The sequence below is a fragment of the Rhinatrema bivittatum genome, chromosome 2, assembly GCF_901001135.1.
Source record: "Rhinatrema bivittatum chromosome 2, aRhiBiv1.1, whole genome shotgun sequence".
In the NCBI taxonomy this organism is placed as follows: Eukaryota; Metazoa; Chordata; class Amphibia; order Gymnophiona; family Rhinatrematidae; genus Rhinatrema; species Rhinatrema bivittatum.
This window is the reverse complement of record NC_042616.1, coordinates 808,690,662-808,703,032: the sequence shown is the minus strand read 5'-3', so window position 1 is coordinate 808,703,032 and position 12,371 is coordinate 808,690,662. Positions and strand designations below refer to the sequence as shown.

The 12,371-nt window shown below is 44.3% G+C and overlaps 2 protein-coding genes across 6 annotated transcripts in view; one reads left to right on the top strand and one right to left on the bottom strand.

Moving 5' to 3' along the window:
- Nucleotides 1-240: 240 nt before the first annotated feature.
- Nucleotides 241-5,604, bottom strand: TIGD5 (tigger transposable element derived 5). 4 transcript variants are annotated; one of them, XM_029592189.1, is made up of 2 exons: nucleotides 5,376-5,604; nucleotides 241-4,847 (listed from the first exon to the last, which is right to left on the bottom strand). In XM_029592189.1, the coding sequence occupies exon 2, from the start codon at nucleotides 4,805-4,807 to the stop codon at nucleotides 3,128-3,130; it is 1,680 nt and encodes a 559-aa protein (XP_029448049.1). In that variant the 5' UTR covers nucleotides 4,808-4,847; nucleotides 5,376-5,604; the 3' UTR covers nucleotides 241-3,127. The 4 variants fall into 4 exon arrangements, with proteins under 4 accessions (XP_029448049.1, XP_029448052.1, XP_029448050.1 ...); XM_029592192.1 differs by lacking the exon at nucleotides 5,376-5,604 and adding an exon at nucleotides 5,217-5,274; XM_029592190.1 differs by lacking the exon at nucleotides 5,376-5,604 and adding an exon at nucleotides 4,948-5,210.
- A 97-nt stretch (nucleotides 5,605-5,701) lies between these two features.
- Nucleotides 5,702-12,371, top strand: part of EEF1D (eukaryotic translation elongation factor 1 delta) — a 200,331-nt gene continuing 193,661 nt past the window's right edge. For both annotated transcript variants that reach the window (XM_029592196.1, XM_029592195.1), the window contains exon 1: nucleotides 5,702-5,829. The gene's annotated coding sequence lies outside the window, so the exon portion shown is untranslated. The remainder of the gene's footprint in view (nucleotides 5,830-12,371) is intronic.

Here is a 12,371-nt window from a genome sequence, read left to right as displayed (position 1 = left end):
AAAACATTTTGGATGCATTCATCTCTTGTTTTCCAAATCACCCCCCTCCCCACTGTACGTGCACACGGCCTAATAAAACAAAAGCAGAAGAAAAGCAAAGGGCTGCGGAGACTGCACCATTTTAATAGATCAACTGCCAGGTACTTGTGACCTGGACTGGCCACTGTCGAGACAGGATGCTGGGCTGGATGGACCTTGCTTGGACCCAGCAGAGCACTTCTGATGTTCTTAATGAAACAGTTGCAGAAACAGAAGCATTAGCATATGGATTTAAATAAAAAAAACCCCAAAGTAAAATTACACTATTTAGTTTGCAGGTAAAACAAAACCACTATTAAGGTGCTTTCCCTTTTCATTTGAGTTTTTGAAGATGCTGTTATGAGCAGATGGGAACGGAGACGAGTGCTGTGCTGAATCTCACCAAACCCTCGAGCAGGCCTGATGGCCCCATGTCAGCAGCATGTCATGAACAGACCACCACAGGAAAGAGCATATTTACAAAGGCAACCGCGTGGCCATCATAAAAAGTGCACACCTTTTATTCAAAAAAGTGTAAAAATACAAGGACTGAAACAGAGAGAAAAAAAAAAAAAGGAGATGGAGGAATAAGACAAAAAACAGAGCAAAAGAGCAACAAAACATGCAAATTGATTTTCTGAGGAATCTGACTAGCAGTGTGACTTTACTACTTGATTTCCGAGCCCAGCTTTATTTGTTAAGGAAACAAGAGCCCAAAACAACATTTTGTACAGTGGAAATCAGAAGCTGGATTTAGGCTTCCTTCGGCTACAGTTTTCTCTCCAGTCTTTTCCATTATTGTAAGCATGAAGGAATGTTACGTGGCCAAGGAGCTTCCCGGCTGGCCACTGTAGTAGCCACTACTAGCCTCGGAGATGCCCGACGTTAACCAACAGGGATCTCCATGGCAATCTTAAGCCACCAAAACCAGATGTTTAATGTTAATCTTTTTAACGGAAAGGCTTTTTCTCAACACTAGCCTCTAGCTGGTGGCATCTTTTAGATTCCTGAGGTGAGATACTATTTAAGCACCATTAATAAGAACATTTCCCATCCTGCAATCTCTAGAATCTTTTCAATCTCAAACCTGTTATACAAGTGTTAAACTGATTAAAAAAACTGGGTTTTTTTTAGTGCAGCAACAAAACCCACAGTGGTAGGGCTTATGTGATAAGCCATCCCTGGAGTAATTAAAAAAAAACCCCCATAAAAAATGTGTTTGTACAGTGAAACCAACCAATTCTCTTTCCACATATAATAGATTTAAACTGGGAAAATTGCAGCCACAGCCCAAAAATGATCCAATATGCCCACTGTGAGGAATAACTGGATTTGACATGAGAAAAACTTATGTAAAGTAACAAGATAATAATGACGTTCACAACACATCCTATTCTGCTCAGAAACTGATTGGTGAGAGCAGTGGGAAATGACTTGATGATCCATGGGTGTATTACACCATAATTTGGCTCCCCCCTTCCCTCCTGTATTTCTGCTATTTTCTTCCCTGGCCCTGACAAGGCTTTTCTAAGTTAGAATCTAAATAACATCTCTGCTAATTTGCTAAACCAAATAAACAACCCACCACAGGGTTTCTAGGCCTGGGAAGGGACGGCATAGATCATAAGGCAATAATCTCTTCAGTTTGAAATCATGGAATATAAGATAAAACCTATAAAGGAAACTCGATGTTAACTCTATGGGTACAGTTAAAACAAACATACAGAAAACAGAGAAAACCAATTATCCTACAAAGGCAAACCCCACTGGACTGAATTCTGCTGGTTCAATGTTTGATGGAAGCCTTGGCTCGCCACAACAAAGTTAGAAGGCCCTCTATAATGCAGGTCTTAATTCAATTTTAATTAAAACAAAACAAAAAAAAAACCCCTGAATTGCTTGTTTTTCATAAAATCTTACTTTTTTTTCCCCCACTCAGTAGTATATTCATGAGAGTGAAAGTGGCGTGACGTGACCAATTAAAAGAAGACAAGTAACAAGAGGACAGAAAATTTACTCTCGCTTTTCAAATTCAATTACTTTTAACAGCTGCAATTTCAAGGTTATTCTGACAACCCGATGGAATAAACCCCTGTCCCAGGGTTAGTGCTTTTAACAGAGGGAGACTGCTGCTGATTGCAGCTGGTTAGAAAATGCAGCGCCACCCTAGCACCTCTGAAAGTACTACAGCAAGCAAGGCCAGCTCAGCTCTGTGCCAGCACAATCTCCCATTTCAGCTCTAGCTTCCCAACTATCGTTCATGCATCCCAGGCCTGTAGCGTGCCAAGAACCAAGTGCTTTGAGATGGGGATGGGACAAATGGGAAAGAAATAAAAAATCCCTCCTGTCACCATGGCGTTAGGGCTGGCATTCCCTACTTTTGCTCCCCTTTTCATCTGCTCCTTTTCTCCTCCTTCCCCCACCCAGTCCACAAATATGCTTCCTGTGCAAAAGGAACTCCAACATTTTAAAATAATTAAATGTTAGAAACATAAATATAAAAATCCACTGTAAATAGTTCCATTTTAAACAAGATCAAGGCTACAATATTTCCTCCCTTTGACTCTTTTCTGCTCTCCCAGACTTGCAGTGGCTGCAATTTGTGAAGTCTCCACTGTCAGGTTTTCTTTGAAATTAGTTATTGAATGGAGGAGAAACCATTTGACAAAGAGAAATGACATCAATTGTTAACCCTTCTAAAATAATTTCAGCATTACAATTTCCTATTTGTTGTTGTTTTTTTTTTGTCTTAACACCACAGCAGTTGGGTTTTATATGGGAGCAACTTTGGAGTCCTGAAAGAGAACAGACAGCAGTACTAACAGCACAAATTTGCTACCCATATGTTGATGAAACAACATTTTTTTGGCTGCAGCCTATTTGCTACTATTAATTCCATGCCTTGCAATTTTGTTTTCTTAAAAAAAGGGAGTCCTTCTTCATTTAGTAACACTTCAGTTTTCAGTAAAATACTCTGCTAAATATCCCAACTGAACTGGTTCAACCCACAGCAAAAAAGCATTTCTTCGTCTCTTTGCTGTCGGTCCATATACCACGCCATTGTTAGCATGTAAACGTATGATTACAAAGAAGGTCACAGAACACATAGCTATTGTACTGGATCCTCCTTAGATGCTATAACTGGGAGTAAAGAGTATGGAGAGTGACTTGGTGCTTGGCTTGCCAGTTTCAGTCGCTGTGCTGTGGATATAAGGGAGCGAAGTTGCACTAATTTCAGTGGCCCCACTTCACGGGGATCCTGAGTCTCCAGCCAGCGAAGTGCAGTTTCCAGACCTTTAATGGCCTCACTTGCCGATGGCACCGAATCATCTTCCATCTCATGCTCGCTGCTCTCGTCATCGCCCAGTGTCTCCACAGCACTGGATGTGCTCATTATGGATTCTGTTCTTTCCTGTGCTAGTTCCTCCACGACAGGAATTGAATCGTCCAAGTGCACCCATTCGGCTACATCCTCAAGAGGCATGCGTTTGTAAGCCAGTGCGGCCAGGTTGGTCAGATCAGAAAACACTTTGCTGTACTCTTCTCCATCTGTCTCTGCAGCAGTGCTAGACTCAAAAGCAGCCCTCAAACCAAATAACCAGCATTTCTCAATGCTTCCTGCTTGGATCATGTTCCAAGACTGGCCTGCAAGATAGATCATGTCCTTCAGCATGAAGGACTTGAGAAAGTCACCAGGGGAGCTATCACAGGACACAACTAGTTTCAGAAGCTCCCGCTTGTAAAGCTGTTTGAAGGAAGAAATGACACTGTGATCCATGGAAGGGATTTTGTTTCTTGAGAGGAACAAAACACGAATGTTACCATCAGGTGTCTGTAGCTCCTCGTCAATTGGCTGTGCCGGACATTGGTTGACAAGTAGAACAGCTTTTTGCTGGAGACAACACCTCCTTAGGTAACGTTTAACCCCTGGGACAAACTCCTCAAAGAACCACTCTCTTAGTAGTTCAAAAGTCATCCAAGCATTTCTGCTATACCTGTATGCAGCAGGAAATTTGTCCTGGTTATGATGTCGGAGACTGGATGGGTCCTGCAATTTTCCCACCACCAGAGGCTTAAGCTTGTGGCTACCAGTGAGGTTGGCAACTAGCAACACAGTGACCCGGTCTTTCACTTTCTTGAATCCATCCATCAGCTTTGCATGCCGTATTTCCTGAATCTGATCGGGTAACAGTTTCCAGTAAAGTCCAGTAATGTTTGCATTATATATCTGCTCATCACCATACCCTCCATCACTCACTGGAATTTTGGGTTGCTCTGGGAAGACAATAAAAGGCTCAATCTCGGTTGGTCTTGCCTCTGCCTCTCCATAAATCCGCTGGCTGGATATTCCATGTCTTTTTTGCCAACGCCAGAACCAGCCATGACTAGCCTTAAAAGTGCACTCCTCTCCGTAAATCTGCTTGGCAAATGCTTCTGCCTGTGCTTGGATGATAGGGCCAGACAACGGAATGCCTTGCTGGCGAAGGCTGATGAACCACGTGTATACCGCCCGATCAATCTCTTCCTCATTAGCAAGGCGCATCTTCTTACGCTGTGTGCCAACATCTCCACCCAGCTGGTCCAGGAACCACCTCAGCTTCTGTTCATCCTTCAACCAGCCTCTGAGGGTGCCACCAGGCACTCCAAAGTCCCGGCATACGCTGGCCTGCCTCTCACCGTTCTTTACCCTTTCGATGGCCTGGAGCTTGTCCTTGATGGTGTATGCTTTGCGGAAGGCCATCTTCACCATGGTGGGCATACACTCTGAGTCGGTCAGCGCAGTGGGCATGCAGTCTGCATCAGTCAGTGTGGCATTCAGCACTTGCCCGCTTTCACATGCCATGACAGAAAGGAGAACAGTAATTAAAAAAATATATATAAATCCTGCCGTCCTCAAACCAAAAATAAGACAGAGAAAGTTCTCCTCACACAGCCTTATGTCAAAGCCGCCTGCTGTACATCCTTTCCCGCACCCAGGCCTGGGCACCAGGCAGAGGGAGACAAGCCAGGCCCCCTCTCCCTCCCCCACCTTGTCTCCTGGCTCCGCGGCTCTGTATCCGGGGAGATGAGAGGAGCAGCGCGTTATACCGAGGGAGTGATGAAAGCGCGCCAAGGGGAAGGGGGGGTGTGAGTGGGGGAGGGGAGGGGTAGGTGTCACCGTCGCTCGCTCCCCTTTTGTCTCCTTTCCGCTCTCTCACCCAGGACTTCAAAACCGGGGCGGACCGAGACGCTCCGCGCATGCGCACCTCCTTCCTCCTCCGCTCGCGCTCGCTAAAGGTTCCGCGCATGCGCTCCCCGTACCCATGCGCGAGCAGCGAGCTAGGCGTTCTGCGCTTGCGCCCCCCCCCTCCCATTACCTCTGCCCTTTCTCTCGCTCTCCTGCTGCGCGTGTACTCCGGTCATGCGCACTTGGCTTTCATTGATCCACCCCCGCCAGGTTTTTTTTTCGCTTTGCTGCTACCTGTGGAATGCCCCATCCCTGTCCTAGAGGGGACGCCGGGAACGAACAAGAAAACAAAGGCAGAAAAAGCTATTTGCAATAGTTGGTTTTAAAAAATATGAAAAACTTTCAATTCAGAATGGACGACAAACGCTGACCGCTTCGTTACCACAGGCTTTAGCCGAGAGAGGGGTTTAGCGTTTGGGAAGTAGAATATTTCTCCACCCCTGCTTGGCGCTCCGTAGTGGTAGGTCCCTGTGGCTTTCCGTTTCCGCGCGTGCTCGCTGCCTCTCTTTCCGTTGCCCAGCTTGCGGTGTGTGAGTCGTGTTCCGTTGCAGCCGTTGTGCCACGAGCCCGGGCCGTCCGACTGAGTGAGTTGCCTCGCTTTTCCTGTGCGGTGTACCACGGTAGGGTGGGGCGAGCCTGCAGGGCCGGTGCGGCCATGGTATCCAAGATAAAGGCGGTAACGTCGAGATGATGAAGGCTGCGCCGTGCAGCCTCCTGGTTGAGGCGAAAAAGAAAAAAAAAAAACGCCATAAAAAAAAAAAATCAAAGAAAGCGGTGGCACGAGCGTGGGAAGCCGTGGTGAAAGAGTAGGAGGGATACCTGCCTTCATTCAGTGTTTTATCCTTTTGCAGCCTCTTCTGTTTGGGTTTAGGCTCAAACAAATCATTAGTTGTAATTCCTCCCACTGCGGGAGCTGGCTGTGGTGGGGAGGGTGACTTCACATTTATGTAAACCCCCCCCCCCCCAAAAAAAAAAAAAAAAGCTATAGGCAGTGCTCCCAAGCTTCTGCCAGTCTGCTGCCTGCTGAAAAAAATTGCATAATTAACTCGTTGCCGCATCGTTTACAACTTGCTGCGCGGTCAACAAACCTGAATCTTACGAAGGGCCCTGTCTTCAGTCTCGGCTTCCTCTCTCTTCCAGCCCCGTCCCTCCTAAGTAGCCTAGAGGGAGCAGGAGGGGCGTGAGACTGAGACTGGAGCAGACAGAGCACCTCCCCTTCTCTGCAGTTCTGAAAGGAAGTTAAGGTGGACAGAGAAAGCAGTGTTTGATTTCTCAAAGATCGCTTAAAGATTTTGATATAATTCTTGGATGGAGTGATGCCCCTTTAGACAAATTCATCATTAAAAAGCTTCTTGGAAATGCATAAGAGGCTAGCTATGCACCAGTTACAAAGACCTGGATATGTTTTTGGAAGCTTGCTTTTGCTGGTGTTCTTACTTGTCAGAGGGATTTGATTTCAATTCATAGAAGCCGTGATGACTGGTGCTACTGTTCACAAGTTTCAAACTTTGTTCTAATCCTTTTTGTGTCCAGTATATGCGCACACTTCTCCGGTTGATGCAATAAGCTATGCACAAGTAAAAAAATTTTAACTCCCAATGCAATAAGCTAAAATTATGCTAATGCATAGGGAGTTAAAATGTGCAGATACCCATTTAAAATGTGCGTTCTGCACCGGCTGAACCCATATTTTAATTCGGAAGGGGGACAGTAGGCTTTCATACAACGCTGGGGAAAGGTTGCAGCTACTGTGCTCCCCTCTAGCCAATCAGGCTGAACCCAGGTAAAGGGAACTGGAGCTGCTGTTAAGTCAGAGCTGGTGGGGAACTTCCTGCTTATGGGCCATAGAGGGGACCTTTTAAAGCAACAGCAGCCCAGTTGGAAGATTTGCAGCCCTCAGCCTAAACAGTTTCAGCTATGAACTCAGGCTGATGCAACTCCATTCCTCTGGTGCTGGAAACTTTTATCCACATCTGACCTGGAGTATGATTTCTAGTGCTAGGAAATGGGAATTATTCCAGCACATTGCTCAGTATTGAGAGGGAATAGCTAATGTCTTCTGCATGATATTTCCATGTGAGGATGCTAAGACAAATGCACAGTTTACCTGCACATTTTATGTGTAAAACTCCGTGCATTGGCAGCAAGATTTATGCTCAGGTGTAGGTAAAAATGTGTTCAGCTGAATGCACCCCTCTGCATTGGCCAGTCTAATAGTATGATAGACTGCTGATGAGGACATTTTCAGCATTGGAAAACCAAGGACTTTCTAAAAATATAAAAAGGATATATGTGTTGTATTTCAATTCAAAATAAATTACATTTCTTAGTAGTTTGTCTTGATAAATGGTTGATTTTAGTACTGGTAAATAAAATAAAAAATGCCATGCTGGGTCAGACCAAGCTCAATTGAATTTGTCTACCTGGCTAGTAACATTTTATGGACTTCCTCCAGAACTTGTCCAAACATCTTTTACATCCTATACTAGCTGGTTTGGTCACATCCTTTGGCAACAGATTCCACAGCTTGATTGTGCAAGGAGTAAAAAAGTACTTTCTACTATTTTTTTTTTTTTAAATCTGCTATTGGTTAATTTCATGGAGTGTCCTGTTTTAGTCTTTGAAAGGGTTATCCTCTCATGCTAACTCTTCCCCCTCCGTTACTTACTGTTAAAAATACCTCCCCTCAATTGTCTGACCTCCCTTTCTCCCCTAATCTCATTCTCAATTCCAGAATCAGTAATTGTAAAGAACCTATCTTTTGAGCTCTGTACATAGCCCTCCAATAGTAATTTTATCCACATCCCCAAATGTTAAATACCCCTAATTGAAGTTATCTGTTAAAGCATTTGGTTTTATGGATATATCCTTATTGACTGTTCATTCTGTTCATTGTAAAGGCTTTGCCTACTATATACCTGGTTTTAAGTTATGTGTAAACCGATGCGATGTGCAAACGGATGTCTGCATATAAAATCATTAAAATAAAAAAATATATAGTAACAGAAAATCTATTTCCTCTGCATCAATTCATGGTGAAACTGCATTGTGTGCAGTTTTGCTCCTCTGCCCATCCAGAAAGCATAGTCGAACTAGAAAAAGTGCAGAGAAGGAGCAAAAATGATAAAGGGAATGGAAAGGGAGATGATTTAAGGGGACATGACAGAAGTGTATAAAATCATGAGTGGGGTAGAATGGATAAATAAAGGAAAGCTTTGTTCTCCATTCCTTTTAGGATCATTCCCAATATTTTTATTTGACTGCTGCCACACGCTGAGCTGAGGATTTCAATATGTTGTCCAGTGTTCTTTTCCTGAATGGTAACGCCCCCATACAGAGCCTGGCATTGTGTACCTGTAGTTAAGCAAAAATAACCCCATGTGCATCACTTTGCCCTGTTCACATTAAATTTCATCTGCCATTCAGGTGCCCAGTTTCCTGGTTTCACAATGTTCTTCAGTTCTTCATTCAAATAACTGTCCTCATATTTGAGTTACCTATGCGCTGTCGTCTTCTTCCTCCAGTTCTTCACCCCCTGTTTTATTGTAACTTTTTTGCTTCTTTACTATGTTAATGTTTTAAGGTTATTGTACCCCAGTTTCCTGTAAACACATATGACATTGTCATGAATGCAGATATAAAAAAGCATCAAATAAATAAATCTGCTGATGTAATAACTTGAATATTGTAGACCAAGTCACATACAGATTTGTTGCAATATTCAGCATGTGACAAGATTGAATTTTAAAAAAACCCTACATTTTTCGAACATGACTAGCCATCAATTCAGAACAAAATATAACTTGAGGAGAAAAGGATGTAAACAGCTACATCAGTGTGAACACTTAAGTGAAACTTGCAAATTGATTTTTAGTTGCCACACCTAATGTACAGGATCAGCTATACTGCTTGATAATATTACAATTTCTGTGAAGAAGAAAAGAACAAGCAAAACATTTATAATTCACAAAGTGTAATTACAAAAAGGACCCACTTTGAAATGTTCTCGGGCTATAAATCAGTGTAATAGTGAGGAAATGCTCAACTTCTCGAACAAAGCTCATTGTTTAAAGGTAAAACCGTTGAACCTCTCCAACTAATCAGAAAGGAGAGGGGGAAAAGTAGAGCAAGAACTGACACAAAAATCAGACATGAGAGAACTTTTCCTCAGAAGAAAATCTCCGGCATGGTAAAAAGGCCATTCCCAATTCTGCGGATGTGGGGGGAAACAAGAGAACTGGAAAGGCTAACATTTCTTCCATTGGACTTCCTTATTGAGGTCTGTGGATGGACTGTACCCAACCGGTGGATCCACCACTGCTCTTTGCGCATGAAAGTAGAATCAAGATCTCCCACCTTGGGAACTAACCTTTACAGTTTCACTGATTTTCCTTTTGCTGTTTGGAAAGTGTCACTTTTCCATAAAATGAGCTACCAATGGAGCCTCCGAATGATGAAGTTTGATAGTGCTGCAGTGCTCAATCATTCAGGTGCAAACTGGACGCATCATTTTACCTGTATAGATTTAACAAGTGCACTGCATAATATAGACAATATAGGAGGTACACTGTTTCAGATTTTAATGTAAAATGAGACATTCCAAAGGTAAATTGACCGTTAAAAGATTGCGCACACACGGAGCAGTTGCCACAAGATTGATCGATCTCTTGGCACTGACAAATTCCGAACTACCTACCATGTCTTATATTACTGCCCCATCTCAAAGCAAATACCGGCTTCTCTTGAAAAAGGGGATGCAAACCCAAAACTCCCCAGTTTCGCCTAATAATTCATTGGACCTTGTAAATGTGTGGAGAATAAGGTAAAACACATAGTGTTAGAAACAGATTCACGTGTGTGAGGTAGTAAAAGCCAATCTATATTAACCAATCTAGCTCTTATAGGCACACTGCATGACAGATGGGGGATATCTGCGTCTGAGAACACAAACTCATATCCTTGGTGTGTGCCTTAAAATCAATAAGATCTGAGCACAACCTATGTATTCTGAGAAATTATCCTGCTGGCAAGATATCACATAGGTGTTGTGGGTGACAACTGCAATAGTGAAACATGTTGCGATCTGTAGGTTTCTTAAAGACGGAAAAACAAAAACCTTCAGAGCTGAAGGAGATCTTAATGTCCAAATATGAGACTCTGTTGGAACTGAAAGAGTGGGTACATTGTAGATTAATATCCAAACTATTTGGTCAATCCATAAAGGAACCAAACTCACCCTGGGTACCTCGCCAGACTACCAAGATGTCAATGTATCTTCCACAATAACAATGGTATAGCGCTAAAGAGTTTTTGCGGATCCTTGTGTAGATTTACTCAAAAATGAAGTGAGAAGAAGTATTAGAATAAATATTTCCATCTTTATTCATGAGTGGTTGAGGAAGAGTTTCGGTTCCCCGACACAGACTGTTTTGCACGTGGGCTGCGTCAGGAAGGACAGAGGCCCAGGGAGTCAACTGGTAACAAACCAAAAAAGTTAGAGATATGAAGGGATCGATTGAAAACAATGGTGACACCAAACAGCAAAAATAATCCCCCCCCCCCCCCAGCATTTTTATTGATGATTACCTCTAAAAAAAAAAAAAAAAATTGATTCATCTCCCAGTGGTTTTCTTTTTCTTAAGCTTTGACAAACAGTCCATGACCTCATACACTTTCCTTTGCCACAGAGCCTTTTCACTAAACAGTATGCTAATTGATCGTGTTATTTATGCTTGTTTATATGCCTTATAATTTATTCACATGTCGCACACTGTTTTTTAAATGTTTACATAATTTTTGTGGTCAGCTTTTATAACCTGCAGTATTTGCACATGTCACGATTGCTTTTGTATGTGCTTATATATGTTTTTATGTTCCCTGTACGTACCAGGATCAGTCCAGACAGCTGGGTTATGCCTCCCCTCCAGCAGATGGAGTCAGAGAGAAAACTGAAAGCACCCCCTAGATATACCGGTGTGCCACCTGCGATCCTTCAGTATATTCTCTGACTCCAGCAGATTGAGAGGCATAACCTGCAGTCCTGGCCTGGTCAGTTTATTGGTACTGGGGAAAAAAGAAAAAGAAACAGAGGGACAAGATCAATTAGTTTCTTCCCTTTCTCCCTTCTGTCTGTCTGTTTTGGTGGTTATCTTGGCGCAGCGCGGTTTGGAGCTTAGTGTGGGGCAGGCACAGAGGGCAGTGCCATCTGCAGTTCCCGGACTAGACGGTCCTTGAGGCTGGGGGAGAGCTTACCGGTGGGCCGGTCACCCTCCCCCCAATTCCAGGGGTCCCAGCCCTGAAGGGGGTTTTACAAAAAAAAAAAAAAGATTAAAAGTTTTTCTTTTAGAGCCACTTAAGGCCTGTTGGGGACAGGCAGTGAGCTCCTCCTCTTCAGAATCGGCAGCTTCGGAGGAGGAAATCTCCCCTCCTCCCTCTCCTAGCGAGCAGTTCCCGCGACCCCCGCCTGGTTTGGGGAGCCCTCAAGCCCCTCCTCCCTCAGGATCCACGAAGAAGAATTTAAAAAGGTCAGTGCCATTTTCCTCAGACTTTGTGCTATTAATGCACAAAGCTTTTTTGCAGGCAGAATCTGGCTGGGAGGCGGAAGTTCCCTCTCCTCCGAAGGTCCCCAAAACTTCCTTGGCCCAGGGGAGGCCACTGGGCATGGGGCCCTCCGGGGCTAATGCCCCTGCCCGCGGGGGGGGGGGGGGGGGAGGGGCTGAGGGCACGCAGGAGCCGCTCCGGGGGCTCCGGATTTGCTGACGGCGGACGAACAGGGGTCCGTAGAGGGGGATGACCCCCAGGTGCTACGTTTATTCGGGAAGGATGAGTTAAGCGCTCTCATTCTCCATGTCCTGCTAGAGCTGACAGCGCCGCCTCAGGATGCAGACATATCTACAGGGGATATCGCTATGGCAGGGCTTCGGGCCCCCCTCAGACTTTCCCCTTCCATCACAAAGTTTTGCAGATTGTCTCGAAGGAGTGGGAGCTGCCAGAGGCTTCCCTGCAGGTGAACCGAGCTATGGAAAAGCTATATCCCTTGCCTAGGGAATCCCTGGATCTTTTGAAGACACCTGCGGTGGATTCGGCTGTCACGGCTGTGGTCAAGCATACGACTATCCCTGTTATG